Source organism: Narcine bancroftii, chromosome 7, assembly GCF_036971445.1.
Source record: "Narcine bancroftii isolate sNarBan1 chromosome 7, sNarBan1.hap1, whole genome shotgun sequence".
NCBI lineage: Eukaryota > Metazoa > Chordata > Chondrichthyes > Torpediniformes > Narcinidae > Narcine > Narcine bancroftii.
The window spans coordinates 177,207,969-177,226,578 of record NC_091475.1 but is presented as its reverse complement, the minus strand read 5'-3'; the positions used below and the strand labels follow the sequence as shown (position 1 = coordinate 177,226,578).

The following is an 18,610-nucleotide window of genomic DNA, read 5'->3' as shown; positions in this document are numbered from 1 at the left end:
AGAGAAAAAATTGCTTGAGGCACTCAGCAGGCCCGACAGTGTCTGTGATATAATTTATGTAATCCTAATTAAGGCGATGGTCAGTCAACATTTCAAGTTGAAGCCCTTTATCAAGACTCGAATTGTCCATTTCTACCATGGATGCTGTCTGGCTTGCTAAGTGCCTCCAGCAATTCTATTTGCTCCACTTTCTAGTATCTGCAGCTTTTATGTTTCTCTATTTGCCTATGAGTTAGTTTGGCTAGTGATTTACATCCTTTGTCTTTTCTTATACACCCTGGTTACCCCAGGTGTCAAGTAAACCTTACAATATCAAAGACCAAATTGTTCTATCCAATGTAAAAAAAAAAGAAACAGATTTCTGAATTATACTCAAATTTTTAAAATCTTTATAATTGCTTACTTTTATTTAGTCATTTTGTTTAACTTTCTTATTTCTCACTTTTCAGGCAAGGAACCTTTACTAGAACTGAAAATACTGATTCTGTTTCTCTCCCCATTTATGCTGATTGACCTGCTGAGTGCTTCCAACATTTCGTGTTTTATGCATTTCCAGCATCTGCAGTTTTTTGATGCACCTTCATGAAAAGAAATATCAGGTAGTAATAATATACATCACTTTTGAAGTGAAAGACCGTCAACTTTGAAAAATAAATTTTAAATAAAACATTTTTTTGTGCTGTGTTCTTATTGATTGGCAGAACAGGCACAAAGGGTTAAATGCCCTTAATTTAGCTTCTATTTGTGTGACTTTTGGGGAACGTATGTGATTTTGTATGATTTATGCCATCCTAATTAAGGTGACATCTATATTATAAACAGAAAATTATGTTAATAAGTTATGAACTTCTCAGCTGTGCTCTGATTCATTTAAACTGTCCCCTGTTACATAGAAAGCAAAATTTGTTCTGTGCATAATGCTTTTTGAATGTGCATCCAGCAACATATCCTCACCATATGATGGTGTATCAAGAGTGTTTTCCCCCTCATTTTTGACTTTTTACTGCCTTTGTTTAGTTGTCCAACTACTTTATGTAAATGATGCATTTGATGTTGACACTGATGTATTCAAGCAGCAAGATTGTCCCTGACAAACACTTTTCATTGTGTGATGTGTAATTTTTTTGATCTCTAGTTCCGCACAATTTTTTAAAAAAGTCATGAGCAGGAATTGCTAAGAGGTGCCATAGTTTTGGCTGAACATTTACTTTAGTTGCAAGACTGGGGTAGTGAGAGAATAACAAGGAAACAAACTTGCAACCCCATCCTCACAAGTCTATCTGTCTCAGTTAAATGATAATATTGGTAGGACTAATTATTGCATGATCTAAATGCTCAATAGTATGAGGAAGTAGAGACTACGACACACTTATAATGAGTCGAACTACAATCTAAAAGCTTGAAGCTCTGCATTAATGAAATAGTGTGTACCAGGAGCTACAGTTGAGTTGTATTCTAGCACCATTTAAGCAACAATGGGAGTTAATAGTAGGTCTGTTGACTCCATTGCAACCTTGATCCAGATTCAAATCTAGAGGAGTGATAGCCAAGTATGTCCTTGACCAAATGTGATGTTGAGAAGTTGAGGAAAAATAGTCCGTGAGATATTTTTGCTTTAAAATTGGTTGTTGGATACTGATCACTCTGTCCCAGGATATCTTTGGAGCAAAACAGCATTTCTGGAGGCGAAGGAATATTCAACGTTTTGGGTCAAAATCATGCATCAAGGTTTGAAGTTTAGAGGGAAGATGGCCATTATGATGCAATGAGAGGAAGAGATGAAGCAGGGGCTGGCAGGCAATAGGTTGAACCAAGTGAGGAGAGAAATGGTGTGCACAGGTGGTTTTAAGTGGGAGAGAGGCAGATGGAGCCAGCTTGGGAGAGGGCAAGGTGGATGTCGAGACAAGCTAGAAGTTGAAGAGTGGAAATGAGGTTGTGGATGCAGAATTTGATAAGTAAGGAAGATAATAAGCAGATCAAGATAAGGAAGGAATTTTTGGCAGATGCGACTAACAAAGGTTGTGGATAGGAGAAGCAGAAGGTATGTGTAGGTGATAGACAGCTGGAACCGGATGGGTGAGGGGAATTAAACTGGGTGACTAGGGAGAGGGAGATAACCAGAAGGAGGGAACATGGGAAGCATGGGTTACCTGAAGCTGAAAAATTCAGTGTTCACATCATTTGGTTTTCGATCAGTCAGATGGAACATATGTTGTTCTAGTTTATTCTAGTTTGCGTTTGGCATCACCTGGCAGTAGAGAAGGCCAAGGACTGACTGGTTGCTTTGGAAGTGGGAAAGGGAGTTAAGATGACATACAACTGGGATATCAGAATGGCCATTCCAGACAGATCTTAAGTGTTCTGAAAAATGATTGTCTGGTCTCTGCTTGGACTCATCAAAGTAAAGGAAGGTATATTGAGAGCACTCAAGGCAGTAAATAAGTAAGGAGGAGGTACTGAGAGGGGCATCTCAATCTTTCCCTTTCACCTTCTTCCTCCACCCCAATCTCATCCAACCTCAGCCCAAACCTCACTCTCTATAGCGGCATCTGGGGGCGGGGTTTCAGATGTGAATCGTCCCCATAATGGCGGCCGACCAGGCATTCCCGGGGTCCATACTAAGATGGCGCTGGACCCCCTCCACCTCGGGCACAAAGCCCGCATACTGAATAACATGTCACGGGTCGTCATGACAACTCTTCTGGTTTTCGGATGGCCGGATCGGAAGTGACATAAAATAAGTTGGCTAGTAAGAGAATTACAGTTTTTCCTGCTCATCTCAACCTGAACCAGGCATTTTCTTCCATAGCTCTGCCATCGGTGGTGCTACATTGGTGACCCCGATGGTTCAGAAGCTTCTGAACCCAACACAGTGGATGACAAACCAGCACTGAGCACAGTTGCTATTAAGCTGCTAGTGTTCTGGCCACATAGACCACGCGCGTGTTTCATTCAGACAGAGGCACAATTCATCCTTTAATACTACCAGTGAGGGTATGTGTAGGTGATAGACAGTTGGAACCAGATGGGTGAGGGGAATTAATTTTGGCATGCCATTGCATCACTTGTCGAGGAGTCGGCCACTAAAGTTGAACTTTTCTTGAGCAATCCTCTAACTAATGACCAAAATGCTTGCGCTAGCTGACAGACTCTTCAATTACCTAATGTTCGAGGCCACATTATTAGAACGCCTCTCCCACGATATCACCTTTCTCGTGTCTGACGCAGACTTTTTTGACCCTCAAGCTGTAGCAAATGAAGCGGACAGAGTTCCCAAAAATTCTGTCGCAACAATCCAACAGGCAGCCATGTCCGACAGCACGACTACCTCGTCCAATTTGGCAAACCGCTGCAACCCCGAGACAGGCAGGAGGGTCCAAAGGCAAGCAGTGGGACAGGTGGTGTTTCTACCACAGGAGGTAGGCTGGAACACCCACTGATGCGTCCCACCATGCACTTACTCAGCCGACACCCATGGAAACGGCACCGCCAGCAGCCAGTAATGGCCACAACGGTTGGCGAACACACAGGCCTCTTCTGCGCAGTTGACCAAATCTCAAGGCGAGATTTTTAGTCGACATGGGGCCGAATGCAGCATCCTGCCACCAAACACCTGTGAACAACAAATCTGGGCTCATCAGTCTAACCTAGTTGTGGTAAATGGGATGCTTAAGCCCGGCTACGGCACCAGTTCAGTCCATTTACTAATGGGGGACGCGGCTTCCGGTGGGATTTCATAATTGCGGCCATATGTCAACTAATCCTGGGCACGGATTTCCTGAGGGCCAACAACCTACTGGTCAACGTGAGGGGATGGCAGTGAGTCCATGCCTCCATTTTTCAGACATGCCCACTCTCACCTAGTAAACTCCCAACCCTGTGTGTGCAGATCCTGTCTACGGACAAGTTTGCAAAGGACCTGACTGAATTCCCTGAAATCCTTACACCAGATTTTCATTTGAACACCCCACCGCACAATGTCCAACATTATGTGATGACCGAAGGACCGCCCATTCACGCCAAGGCGAGGAGAATTCCCCTTGACCATTTAAACAAACCAAGGAGGAATTTAAAACGATGGAAGAATTGGACATTGTCAGGTGTTCCGACAGCCCCTGAACATCTCCCCTACATGTGGTCTGTAAAGCAACCGGGGGTTGACGACCATGTGGAGACTACTGGAGTTTGAACGGTGCAACGGTACCAGATCGGTACCCAATACCGGAATCTACATGGGAAATGGTTCTTTTCCAAAGTGGACCTTGTAAAAGTTTACCACCAAATGATGTGCCCAAGACAGCCATTATAACCCCATTTGGGCTGTTTGAATTTCTGAGAATGCCGTTTGGCTTGAAAAGTGCAGCACAAATCTTTCAATGCCTAATGGACACAATTTCCAAAGACCTACCTTTCATTTTTGTCTACCTAGATGACATCCTGGAAGCCAGCACTATGGAAGAAGAGCATGTCCAGCATCTCAGACTTCTATTCCAGAAGCTCCACGATTTCAGATTTACTGTCAACCGGGCAAATGCGACTTCGGCATGGAGACTATTGACTTCTTAGGGCACAGAGTCACATCCGCCAGAGCAGCTCCGTTGCAGAATAAAGAGGCTGCCGTCTGGAACTTCCCATGGCCCTCCACCATCAGGGCTTACAAGAGTTTTTAGGCAGGGTAAACTTTTACCACAATTTTATCCCTGTGGCTGCCAAGATGTTACGCCCATTTTTCCATCTATTGACTGGCAAACATGGACGTCTAAGGCAGAGACAGCATTCCAGAAAGCTAAAGAGGCACTAGCTAAACTAGCCATGCTAGGACACCGACGCATGGACGCCCCACTGGCACTGACATCAGACACCTCCAACACAGCAGTAGGAGCAGTCCTAGAACAGTGAATTGATGGCCACTGGCAGCTACTCACTTTTTTCAGCTGCCATCTACATCCCCCAGAACTTAAATATAGTGCCTTCAATTGAGGACTGTTGATGCTTTACCTGGCCATTAAGTACTTCTGCCATTTCTTAGAAGGAAGGCACTTCATTGAATTCACTGACCACAAACCCCTGACCTTTGCCCTCCCTCAAAAATATCAGACCCATGGACAGTGAGATAACAGTAACATTTGGCTTTCATCTCAGAGTTCACCTCTGACATATGGTATGTGTTGGGAAAAGACAATGTCATTGCAGACACCCTCTCCAGGCTTGAGATCAGCTCCATCACATTGGGGTCACCAATGTAGCGTCACTAACGGAAGAGCTACGGAAGAAAACTCCTGGCTCAGGTTGAAATGAGCTGGAAAAACTGTTTAATTCTCTTTCCAGCCAACTTTTTTTTAATGTCACTTCCAATCTGGCCGTCCCGAAACTGGAAGTGTCGTCAGTTACTCAGTTTGCGGGCTTCGTGCCTGAGGTGGAGGGGGTCCAGTGCCATCTCAAGCACGAAACCTACAAACCAAATAACGCATGGGGGGTGCGTCATGACGTCACGCCCAGTTTTGGTACTGTCGGATTGGAAGTGACATAAGAAAAGTTGGCTGAAAAATGAATTAAACAGCTTTTCCTGCTCATCTCAACCTTAGTCAGGCATTTTCTTCCATAGCTCTTCCGTGTGGCGCTACACTCTCCATCTTTCTCCCTCCCCTTTCTCCTCTGATCTTCATTCTACTATTATCCATTGCCTTCCACCCCTTTGATGGTGCTGGCCTTCACCATCCCCCAACAGACTTTCTCCTCTCTGATGCCTACCAGTCTGTCCTGAGCAGATGTCTCACCTTTACAACTCAATGTGTCCTGGGCCTATCACCTCTGACTCTAGGCCTATTTTGTTAAGAATTCCTCATTTCCCCACATGTGACCCCTTTTCATTCTTCAAACATTACTCTTCCTCATGGACATCCCCTTCTGGTTTTAACCCTCTGTTAACCTTTTAGTTTCTAACAGCCAACAGGGTATCAATTGCCTTGACCTCAACCACCCCCCCCCCCCCTTCAAATGTGTAGTAATCCACCACTATGCACCAATCCCAACTTTGTCTTCAAACCCACAGACAAAGGTTATGGCATTATAATCTGGCAGACTATCTCTACCTTACAGAAGCTAGACGGCAGCTTTTGTACTAACCCTGCACCATGAATACACCAGTGATCACGCAATCATTGTCTCCCAGACCATCGCAGGCCTCTTCTCATCCAGAGCTCTCCCCTGCACAGTCTTCAAACTGAAAATCCCCCAGGTTCACAATATCTCTTACCCAACGTTTTTACTTTCTTTTTCCCCACTGACCTCCTCATACTTCAACTCTATCTTGTCTTCCCTTGACTAGTCCATTGTGACACCATCCTACTGCTAGTTACCTCTTCCACTTCCCACACTTTTCTGCCTTACACAAGGACCATTCTCTTCTTGAAATTCTGGTTTAGTCATTCCTCACCAGTCCTCACCTTATCCTGGCACTTTTGTTTCAACTGAAGGAGGAGCAACACTTCGCCCTCGGCTTCTTCCCTTCACGAAGCAACACATCCAGGTCAAATAAAGATTCATATGCACCTCTTCATCTACTGCATTCAGTGATCTCAATGTGACTTCCTCCACCTTGGCAGAATCAAGCATAGATAAGGTGACTGTTTTGAGGAATATTACCCTTTGTCCACAGTGGCCTTCTCCACTGCCAGGCTGAGGCCAAACACAAACTAGAACCACAGCTCATATGCAATCTGGGTAGTTTGCAATCCAATGGTATGAGCATTGAATTTTCCACCTTCATTTAACCCACACTCATACCAGCCCTTGCCTTAGCCCCTCACTTACCATTTTACTTTGGCTATCTCCCCTCTACACTTTCAGTATTGATGCAGGGTCTTGGTCATCACTTTACCTTCACAGATGCTACTTGATCTACTGAGTTCCTTGCTCTATATTCCAGCATCTGCAGTCTCTTGTGTCTCTTATCACTGGGCTAGTTTCTCACTGCCCAACTAACAGTTCTGCAAAGCTGCAAGTAGCACAGTTTGCATTTCCAATTCCTAAAGTTGTAAAGTGATCAATACTCAAATGTAATAGGAGCAAAATAAGATTCTTACCATGTATATGGCAAGTAATGAGTATCTCCAATAGGCAAAAGTCAATTCAGGCTGATTCTTGTTATATTATCATATTTCCTTAAATATAGGCTTGCTCTCAGACCAATATTGTCAGTCCTATTTACTCATTATTTCTCAGTAACCAAATTTCCTTTCACCTACCCAGAACAGAGTTACAACTATTGGAGATGTTTCATAAATGCAAGGACCTGCTTCAATTTTTGACTTCTGGAATTTGTATTTTTCCCAATGAAATTTGGTTTTCTTAGGCTACCCTTACATTATGAGATTAAATAGTCACTGAAAATTATCCCTGATGACCAGGTGAGTGGTAGAATTAAATGGAGAGCTGATGAAAATGGAACTATTGGATGGCACAGTTGGCGTAGCGGTTAGGGCAACACCTTTACAGCGCCAGTGATTGGGACTGGGCCATGGTTTGAATTCCAAGCTTTCTGTAAGGAGTTTATACATTCTCCCCATGTCCACGTGGGTTTTCTCCAGAGGCTCCAGTTTCCTCCCACTGTTCAAAATGTACTGGGGTTGTAGGTTAATGGGGTGTAAATTGGACAGCACTGTCTCATGGGCCAAAATGGCAAATTACCGGGCTGTATGTCTAAATTTTTAAAAAAATTCAGAAACCTATTTTCCCTGAATGAGTTGTAGGTGCATCAAAACACTGTCTTCATATTTCCCACCACATTTTTTGTTCTTTGTCTGTCTTGGATATCTATTGCTGTTTCCTTGCTATTGGAACTTATTGTGGGAAGATGTTGGCAAAAGCATTTTCACAAGAGTTAAGGCACTTTTAATGAAAGTAAATTATTACCACTTTGTCAAGCAGTTACAAATCAAGAGTGAAATTAAAAACATCACTACAATCTAAAAAGCTGAATCGTAGGAAATTCTCCTTTATGAATGTTATGCCATTGACATCTAAGTGCACATGTTGATTAACTCAAAATTTTCCCAATAGATATTTTTAAAAAGAAAATCAAGAAACTGCAGATGTTGGAGATGGAACATACAGGCACAGGGCCTTCAACCCATGAAATCTACACCAAATATGATGCTGTTAAACTAAATTTCTTCTTGCCATTATCCATCTCCCTTCATTCCCTTCAACATGATCCCTATCCCTTCATTCCTTGCATATTTGGAAGCCACTTAAATGCTCCTGTCGTAACTGCTTCCACCACTGCATCCTGTTCCAATCACCTACTGTTTTTTATTAAGAAAAGCTTGCTCACATATCTTCTTTAAACTTTCCTCCCTTCACTTTAAATGCATATCCTTTGGTATTTGACATTTTTTACCTTGAAAAAAACGATTCTGAATGTCTACCTGTTCCATGCCTCCTCTAATTTTATACACTTCTGTCAGGTCTCCCCTCAGTCTCTGTCACTCCAGTGAAAATAACCCAAGTTGTCTAACCTCTCTTCATAGCTCATTCTAATACAGGCACAATTCTTGGTAAATCTATTCTGTACCCTTTCCAAATTCTTCACATCCATTCTAGATTGGTGAGGGTGGGGTGGTGGTGGGTGAATTACACAAAATACTGCAAGTGTGGCCCAACAAAACTATATGCATAACTTCTTTGTGCTTGCACTCACTGCCTCATCTAATGAAGGGAAACATTCTATATATTTACTTTGCTGTCTGACCTGTTTATGTAGCCACTTTTAAGGAACTATGGACTAGGACCGCAGATCCCCAAGTACATCAGTGATGTTAATGGACCTCCTATTAACTATATACTTTCCTCTTGCATATGATCTGTCAAAGTGCAACACCCCATATTTGCTCAGATTAAACTCTTTGCCACACTTGCTCAGATTAAACTCTGTCCACATTTGCTTGGATTAAACTCTGAATCTGAATCAGAATTTATTGTCATTAACAAGTCATGAAATTTGTAATTTGTGGCAGCACCTTAGTGCAAACATTCATATTATAACCATCTATCAACATTACTGTAAAAAATAAATATAACAGTGCATGAAAGTTAAGGTAGTGTCTTTGGTTCATTGATTATTTAAGAATCTGATGGCAACGAGGAAGGAGCTGTTCTTGTGCCATTGAGTGCTCGTCTTTAGGCTTCTGTACCTTTTACCCGATGGTAGCAGAATGGAAGGCATGGCCTTTGCTTGGTTGTTGGGGGTCTTTGAGGATAGAGGCTGCTTTTTTAAGATACTGCCTCATATAGATGTCCTCAATGGAGTGAAGTCTGGTGCCTGTGATGCCGCAGGCCTAGTTAACAATCCTCTGGATTTTCCTCATTGTCATTTGTGATTCTGCTGTCAACTGTGGTGTCATCGGCAAACTTGTAGATAGCATTTGAATTGTGTGGCCACACAGTCATGGTTGTATAATAATGAGTAGAGCAGTGGGCTAAGGATGCATCCTTCGGGTGTCTGTCCTACAGTTCCTGCTCGGATTAAACTGTCCTAAAGTTACTTGGATTAAACTCTGTCTCACATTTGGTCAGATTAAGATGTTCTACAGTTGCTCGGATTAAACTCAACCACATTTGTTTGGATTAAATCTGAAATAAAACAAAAAATCCTAGAAACACTCAGTAGATCAGTTAACATCTGTGGAAAGAGAAATTGAGTTAATGTTTAGGGGACAAAAAGTTGAAACTGTTTTTCTTTCCACAGATGTGTGATCTCAGTGTTTTCAGCTTTTTTTTTTCTTTTATTTAATTAGGTACTTTTATCTTGTTTTGGGATTTTTTCCTGTAATTTTCTCTGTTAATTGTTTTTAGTATTGTTTAAGCAATTTATTTTGGATTTACTTTCTTCAGATCTCTGGTGGATTCTTTGGATAATTATCTTTAAAGACTTTGTTACTCCAATGTGAACAATCACCCTCCCATTACTTTGTAGTATACTTCAATGTAATTATTGCCGGTCTTTCCATTTTAGTAGCCGGAGTTTGTGTGGAGCATTAAAGATTAATGCCAGGATTTGTTGTTTTCAGCAATATTTGTTGTACAATTCAATGTAAGACATGAATTGTGGAAATAGTTGTGACACACTGATAACATTCTGGCCACGAAATTGCTTGATTATGGGTTGAAGTCCCAAGCCATAGGGTGAAAAACAAAAGGGCAGACTGGGACTGATTTTTAATGGATATTGAATTCAGAAATGAAGTGCACTATTTTTTAAAAAGGATGAAGACACATAATGATGACATTATTTTCTTCAGGAAGAGGTAATGGAACAAAATAATAATAGGATTGGGTACAGTCATCATGAAATTAAGAAAAAAAAAACTTAATTGACAAATGTGTTGGAGTTTTTGGTAGAATAGATAAGGAGGAATAAGAGAACTGGTAGCATATTTAGACTTTTAAAAAGACTTCAAATTCCCATATCAGGTTCTTCAATAAAATTAAAGCACATGAGGTTGGGGTTATTATATTAGCGTGGAAAGATGACTGGTGAATAAACAGGAAAAAGTGAAAATAAATATAACCTATTTTGAGTGGAGAGGTTGTAACCAGTGGGATGCAGCAATAATTAGTGCTGGAGCCCCAGCTGTTGCAAGGTATAGGTTTGTGATTGTATTAAGTAAATAAAATCCTTTTATGATGCAAAATTAACACAAACCTCCCTCAGTTATTAAACAAGTTGAGCATGCATTTTATTACTATCAGAGGAAAATATTGAGATTTATCTGGTTTATTTAAGTATCAACCAGGATTATATTGATAACCATTTTTTTTTAAAAAATACATTTTAATGCCTGCTGTCATCATCAAGCATTCCTATGTTCTAAATAGTAAAACTAAATTGATGCTCGTATTCTGTATCACGCTATGACACCATGGTGGTGATGACCGTTTAGGGACCATATGCTTTGGTGATTTCTATATTTTTGGAAGAACAAAGAAACCCTTTAAGAGATGAGAGCAAGAAAAGTAAAATTATTTTGCTCCTTTTCAAATTTTCAAATGGTGGAGTGAGGTGGGGACTGGAGGTAGGGGGTGGTAGAGTGGAAGGCGCAATAGCATTTCTGTGGCAATGTTAAGTTGAAACGTTGAGTTCTGATATAAGCAGGTTACAAATGAACTAACTAATTTTTTTAAAATCTGATATATTGAAACATAAGTTAATGGAATCAATTGTTGTAATTTTCATTATTATGTTTTGGGCATGAAAGGAGTGATTTACTTCATGCAGAATGGTGAAAATTTAACTAAAAATTATATGCTATTTTTGATCATTTTTGTAAATAATTTGTTTATAACTAACTTATTGAGTTACCTGCTTTGATGGTCATTTGCATGGCATAACTTTATTAATTTTTTTTACCAGTTAGTTGGAATTCCCAGTACCATGGACTCTCCTAATCCTGCCAATCGCAGAGGCAATCAACAGTTGCCCACAGAATACGTTAGCCGTAGTGAAGATGAGCGCAGCCGGCAACTAGAACGTTTGAGTCGAGAGGAAGCGTACTATCAATTTATCAATGACTTGAGTGAAGAGGACTACCGACTAATGAGAGATAGCAACCTTCTTGGCACTCCAGGTAAAATCAACCATACATACAAATTTACTCAGAATGTAATGGATTATTATTAGTAGTAACATCTCTTTCTTTCTTTGGCTTGGCTTCGCGGACGAAGATTTATGGAGGGGGTAAAAAGTCCACGTCAGCTGCAGGCTCGTTTGTGGCTGACAAGTCCGATGCGGGACAGGCAGACATGGTTGCAGCGGTTGCAGGGGAAAATTGGTTGGTTGGGGTTGGGTGTTGGGTTTTTCCTCCTTTGCCTTTTGTCAGTGAGGTGGGCTCTGCGGTCTTCTTCAAAGGAGGTTGCTGCCCGCCAAACTGTGAGGCGCCAAGATGCACGGTTTGAGGCGTTATCAGCCCACTGGCGGTGGTCAATGTGGCAGGCACCAAGAGATTTCTTTAGGCAGTCCTTGTACCTTTTCTTTGGTGCACCTCTGTCACGGTGGCCAGTGGAGAGCTCGCCATATAACACGATCTTGGGAAGGCGATGGTCCTCCATTCTGGAGACGTGACCCATCCAGCGCAGCTGGATCTTCAGCAGCGTGGACTCGATGCTGTCGACCTCTGCCATCTCGAGTACTTCGACGTTAGGGATGAAAGCGCTCCAATGGATGTTGAGGATGGAGCGGAGACAACGCTGGTGGAAGCGTTCTAGGAGCCGTAGGTGGTGCCGGTAGAGGACCCATGATTCGGAGCCGAACAGGAGTGTGGGTATGACAACGGCTCTGTATACGCTTATCTTTGTGAGGTTTTTCAGTTGGTTGTTTTTCCAGACTCTTTTGTGTAGTCTTCCAAAGGCGCTATTTGCCTTGGCGAGTCTGTTGTCTATCTCATTGTCGATCCTTGCATCTGATGAAATGGTGCAGCCGAGATAGGTAAACTGGTTGACCGTTTTGAGTTTTGTGTGCCTGATGGAGATGTGGGGGGGCTGGTAGTCATGGTGGGGAGCTGGCTGATGGAGGACCTCAGTTTTCTCCATGTGTTATACAGGCACAGTCGCTCAGCTCATTTTTTTATAGCTCTTAAGAGAGTGTAATTAACCTTTGTTGTCTTTAATTCAGCAATCTTTAATTTTTTAACCTCAATTTGATGTCTTTTGTTTTTTGATTTACTTTGTTTCTTCAATTTTGGAGTCTAATCTTGGGTTTCTCATCAAAAACAGATTTATTTTTGCTTTTGCTAACACTTAGATATTTATCTGCATTATCATGTCCTCCTATTAGTTATGAATAGTACTTTGCTATGCCCTGGAAAGTCAACAAAATTAGACACGATGCCTACTTTTGAGCTTTAAAAAAAATTCAGGATTTCTAATTGAATTGTTTCTTTAATTCAGCATTGGAGAACACAGAAGTGGTCATTTGCTCATCACATCCATGCCAACCTTTTTCATATTTTCAATCAAATTGCTGATCAAACAGTGTATCAAACTGCCTTCACGTGTTCTGTGCCTGATTTTTTTTTAACCACTTTTGAAACCGATTACTTCCTTTCTGTGCAGATCAAAACTGGGCATTTTTATTCTAGAAGGCTTTCAATGTGGCCCACTACAAAAAGTTGGTCAGTCAGGTTAGGATTGAATTGCTTATTGCCACAATAACGAGATGGAGTAAAAAAAACCTTTGATTTGTGTGTTAGTCAACCTCTATTTAAGTGCATAAGATAGTGCAAAATAAAACAGAAGAAGAGCATAATGCAAGGGAGAGGAAACAACTAAGAGAATAGATCAGTAGGACAATTGTAGTGAATGGGTCTGCTGGCAGCAACACATAAAAAGTCGCCATACTTTAGTGCAATTTTTTGGATAATGTACTGACCTGAATTTAAAATTGTTTAATGGACAAAAAGCAGAGTGGGAACCAACAAATATGTCTCAAGTTGACAAGCTGAGACTAGTTGGGTACCACAGAGATCAATAATTGGACTTCAACTATTCATAATATACATCAGCCATTCTCAACCTTTTTTCTGGCTGTGGTCTTAAGACTCTGGTCAAAGTTTTCAGGCCCCCTTTCCTGTGAAGTAAAGTTTAGTTGGTTTCTTCATACTTCTAATAACTACATAAAAAAACATTTTATGATCTCTGTGTGTGTCATTTCCCCCCCCCCCACCCCCCACCCAGATGTGGTGTGGCCCCCATTGAGAATGGCTGATCAACATCATCAGTATAGCTGAGGTGACCAAACATAATATTGCCAAGTATGCTATTGATATTAAACTAGATTGAATAGTATATAGGGAGGAAGTGGCAAAGAGGCATCAGGAGGATATAAATCAATGTGGTGGGCAATAAAATAGCTGATGCAGTTCTGTGTATCAAGCAATTAGAAAGACAAATGGGAGGATTTGTGTAAAGGGATAAAGATAGCTATCATTTCCGTATCCTTAAAAGATTAAAAAATTCAGTATGCATAGCACCTTACCATTACCTGAATAATGGTATAATTGATTATAGATCATGTACATGATACAAATATCAATTCATTCTAATGCATGGAGATGGGGAAAAGGCATCTTTGGGCGGAAGAGGGTTTGCGCTGAGTGGTGTAGGCAGTGTCATTAAAAATAACACATTTTAAGGTAATTTTGTGTGAATGTACCTTGTTGCTGCTTTCTGGGAAATGAGTAACAACATATTTTGCAGCAGTGGAAATGGAAGATGTGCTCTTTTCTATTTTTCAGCAAGACTTCATCTGTTTATGCTCCTTTCAGGAATTGCAGATGTGGATAATCATGGGAGTGCCAGACATATTGTAAATGAGAAAATGATATGTGATAGTATTGTTTTACACCTATGTGATTTACACCTTCAGCAATTTTTAAATTGAGTAAATGTAGGCAGATTTGAGCTGCACAGCTTGTATGGGAACATGCCCTTTCGACCACTAAATGTGGCCTCCAGGTGAGAATTTGTCCTCACTACATGTGCCTTGTGACCTTTTTTCATTTTTCCTATAAACTACTACTTCATGGGCGACTAATTACTTTTGACCTCCCTATTGCTTTTCCATGTGGGAACAGCACCCAGGTCTTAGAGAGTCATATGACACAGAACAGGCTCTTCGGCCCAAATTCTTGTAGCGAGAAAATGCTTCTATCTTTCGCGATTGGCCTCCGTTATCAAGAGGACAGAGAAACTATTCTTTTTAGTCGGTTTCTTCATTACACATTATGAAGATGTACTTATCAATTCAATGTCAGGCAGCCCCCCATTGCAGACAATCCCGGTTCTTTATCTCCTCCACCGCAATCCAACCTGAGGCAGAGGCTCTGTAAAACAAAAGAGCTTGAACTAATTTTATACCTCTTAGTCCCTAGCTAGGTCTTTCCGCAGCTCTTTTCACATGCAAGTGAACTCCTTATCTTCTCTTATGATTTTTTGACCTTAGTACATGCCACAGAGACAGAGCGTTTCTGTCCTGCAACCATTATCTTACGAGGCTGTTTCTGCCATTATATATTAAGCACATTATCTGTTAAAACCTTTTGTTTAAAATTGACATTACTACAATACCAAGGAGGAATCCAACTTTAATTCTTCCATTGCACTCATTCATGCCGACTAAGGTGGCATTTGGGCCTAGTACCATTTGTCTACATTTGATCCTTAACTTCTAAGATCTTTGTATGCAAAGATGTATGCTCAGATGTATTTTGAATGTTTTGATTGTACCCACTTCTACAGTTTCCTCTGGCAGTTCTTTGTAGATGTAGATCAACTTCCATGAAAAAGTTGCCCCTCAGGTTCCTTTTAAATCTTTTCCCTCGTATTTTAATCTTATGCCCTCTAGTTCAAGAACTTTCAGTCCCCCATTCTTTTTCGCAGGATAGATATATAAACTGCTATAAGATCACTCCTCAGCCTCCTACACTTCAAGGAATAAAGACCTAAGCTATCTAATCTCTCCCTATAACTCAATCCCTCTAGTCCTGGCAACAACCTTACAGTTTATTGATGTCCGTCTGCTAACTAGGCAACTAGAATTACACTCGGTGCCCTAAATACAGTCTCACCAGTCCCCTGAATAGAACAATCACGAGGTCAAAACAATTGTACTCCATACCCTGCCCCATGAGGGCCAGTTTGCTAAATGCCACCTTCACCATCTTATCCACCTGAGTTGCCACTTTCAGGGAATGATGCACCCTGGATCTCTCTGTTCTACAACATTCTCCGGGGCTCTGCCATTCACTATGTAAGTCCGACCTTGGTCTGCATTTTACCAAAGTGCAATACCGCACATTTACCAGAGTTGAATTTCATTTGCTGCTTCTTGGTCCACCTTCCCAGTTGACCTAGGTCCTTTTGTAAATTTAGATAACCTTACTCACTGTCTGCTATACCACCAATTAGTGTCATCTGCAAATTTACTAACCAGGTTTATTATATTATTTAAATCATTAATATAGATAACACACAATAGCGCTGACCCCTGTGTACAACACTTGTCACAGGCTTCCTATCAAGAAAATAACTCTCCAGTGTTTCTCTGACTCCTTCCACTTAGGCAGTTTTATTCTTTTTGAGACTTGTGCTCCTTTATAGTTATCTTTGAAGTTTATGTTTAAATTTGAAGTTTTAATTTATTTGTCACAAAATACCTAATACAGTGAGAAGAGTTCTGAAAATAGGCCAGTGTATTATCTCTAACATTCATGCAGCCCTCTAAAGAGCATAATTTACACAGTACAGGATCGCAATGAAAAAGAAAGATCAATTTGTTCCAAGCAAGGACAGCAATGATAACTCTGTCATGGGATTTATTCAGGAGCCTTGTGGCTGCAGGAAACAACCTGCTCAAGACCAGCAAATCAGGATATGCATGAATATCTTGAAGCTCTGCCATGTATTCACACTCAGGAAAGTAGATATTAACTGGATACTAAGGGGCATGAAGCTATTGAGGCAGATAATGTCAACTTGCTGTCCTGTTGAAAATGAGAGTAGAATGCATTGAGCTTGTCGAGGAGGGATCCATTCTTGCCTGCGATTCTGTAGGACTTTGGTTTGTACCTGTGGTGACATGCATGCCTGGCTATAATTGATGGGTATTTGAATTTCAGCTGAGACTGGTTTGGTCTGGTATTGCCTCTTGATGTTCCTAATGGCCTTATGAAAGTCATACCTGGATTTCTTGAATCGATCATATTCTCCTAACTTAAACACCTCAGACCTGGATGATAGTAGGGAGAAGATCTCTCAGTTCCACTATTGGTATCTGGTTGAGAAATTAGCCCAACTCTCTTGGGTGTTCCAAATTAATTTAAGTAACTTTCACATAGTGTAAATATATATGTAGGTATAGGAACTGCTGTCCAAGTCTGCAAGAAATTGCAAATAGTTCTGAGTGCACCTCAGGCTATCACAGAAACCAACCTCCCCTCCATATTTACCTTCCACTGCCTCAGGAAAGCAGCCAACTTATTAAAGGGCACATTCCACCATGATTACACTGTCTTTTCCTGTTGGACAGAAAACACACTCCTGAAAATTTATCTCCTGATTCAAGACAGTTTCCTGCTGATATCAGTCTCTTGAATGGACTTCTTTTAGGATAAGATAATACCTTGTACTATTGTACTGTTTATCTGTACTTTTCTCTTTAACACTATATCTTACGCATTTGTCTAGTGCAGGGGTGTCAAACTCCAATTCACAGAGGGCCAAAATTAAAAACTTGGACTAAATCGTGGGCCAAACTAAATATTTATTGAAAATTTTCAACAACATCTGCATGTTTCTCTTCTTTCAACATATGTAATGTTAAACTTTTTCTTATTAAAATAAATGTTTAATAATAGTTTTGGTTAAACTCTTTCCAGAAGAAGCATTAACAAATGAGAAATAAAATATTCAATAAATAATATTTCTCTATAGCCTTTAAGCTCCTTTTAAATGTATTTTTTTTCACAAGCCAACAAGTCAAAAAAATAACAACTTGCTTCAATGACAGGTTTGTCTTTTAAAATGATGAACATATAGTCTCCCTCCCACCTGTCTTGAAAGGTCCTGTTTCCTGTCTTTCGTTTGGCCATTTTTCGTAAGGGGTTTATTACATGTGAGTTGGGCGACAGGTCGCAGATGCTAATGAAAGTAAAGAGGGGAGGTGGGGGCGATTAGCGGGCTGACGGGCCGGCGTCAATGCATTTGCAAAGCATTCTGGGATTTGTAGTATTAGCTGTGCATGCGCTATACTGGCGCGGCGGCCAGCGGGCCAGCTCTAATACATATTTGATATGATCTTGCGGGCCAAATATAATTATATCATGGGTCAAATTTGGCCCGCGGGCCTGAGTTTGACATGTGTGGTCTAGTGTGTAAATATATCCCAGTCTTTTGCTTTATTTTAATGGTGTCCTTGAACTTTTGTTTTTATCCATGCATTCCCTATTGTGCTATATATGGGTTAACTTTCCTGGATAGCATGCAAAACAACATTTTTCAATGTATCTCATTACACATGATAATAAACAATCGAACATTATACCTTTGCTCAATGTAATCCTTTAAGTGATGAAAGTGCAATTTCATGAATCCTGCCAACATTTTATTTTATTTTCAGCTTCTATATTGTGATAATTTAGATACAAGTGCCTCAAGTTGGTATAACTTTAGTGTGTTACCCTGTTTCAGGTGAAATTACAGCAGAAGAACTGCAGCAACGGCTCAATGGTGCTAAAGAACAATTAGCAACACAGAGCAGCCTTGAAAATAATGAACATGGACAAACTACTGAAAATCAAGGCAAGTGCTGAGTCAGTGGTTTGATGTTTTAATGTGGCCTTAAATTTTTTTTTGCCTATTGCAATATTGGAAGGTGATGTTTGGGAAATGCATCTTCAATCTGTGAGTTTACTAATATTTGTAGAAAACAAAGGCCTTTGATTTTTTTTAAAGTACACAAAAGTACTGGTGAAACTGAGCAGAAGACAAAAATTTATAACCAACATTTTGGGCCTGAGACCTTCGACGAAGTATGAGCAAAAAGCAGGAAGGTGCC

General features: G+C 40.7%; 1 protein-coding gene across 11 annotated transcripts in view; it reads left to right on the top strand.

Moving 5' to 3' along the window:
• Positions 1-18,610, top strand: part of rnf6 (ring finger protein (C3H2C3 type) 6) — an 86,919-nt gene that overhangs the window by 55,107 nt on the left and 13,202 nt on the right. For 9 of the 11 annotated variants that reach the window (XM_069891464.1, XM_069891467.1, XM_069891468.1 and 6 more), the window contains 2 exons: positions 11,414-11,627; positions 18,244-18,354. In XM_069891464.1, the coding sequence (XP_069747565.1) occupies positions 11,414-11,627; positions 18,244-18,354 (325 nt within the window). Of the gene's footprint in view, positions 1-449; positions 600-11,413; positions 11,628-18,243; positions 18,355-18,610 lie in introns of all 11 variants that reach the window. The other 2 variants (XM_069891473.1, XM_069891472.1) reach the window with 1 other exon arrangement.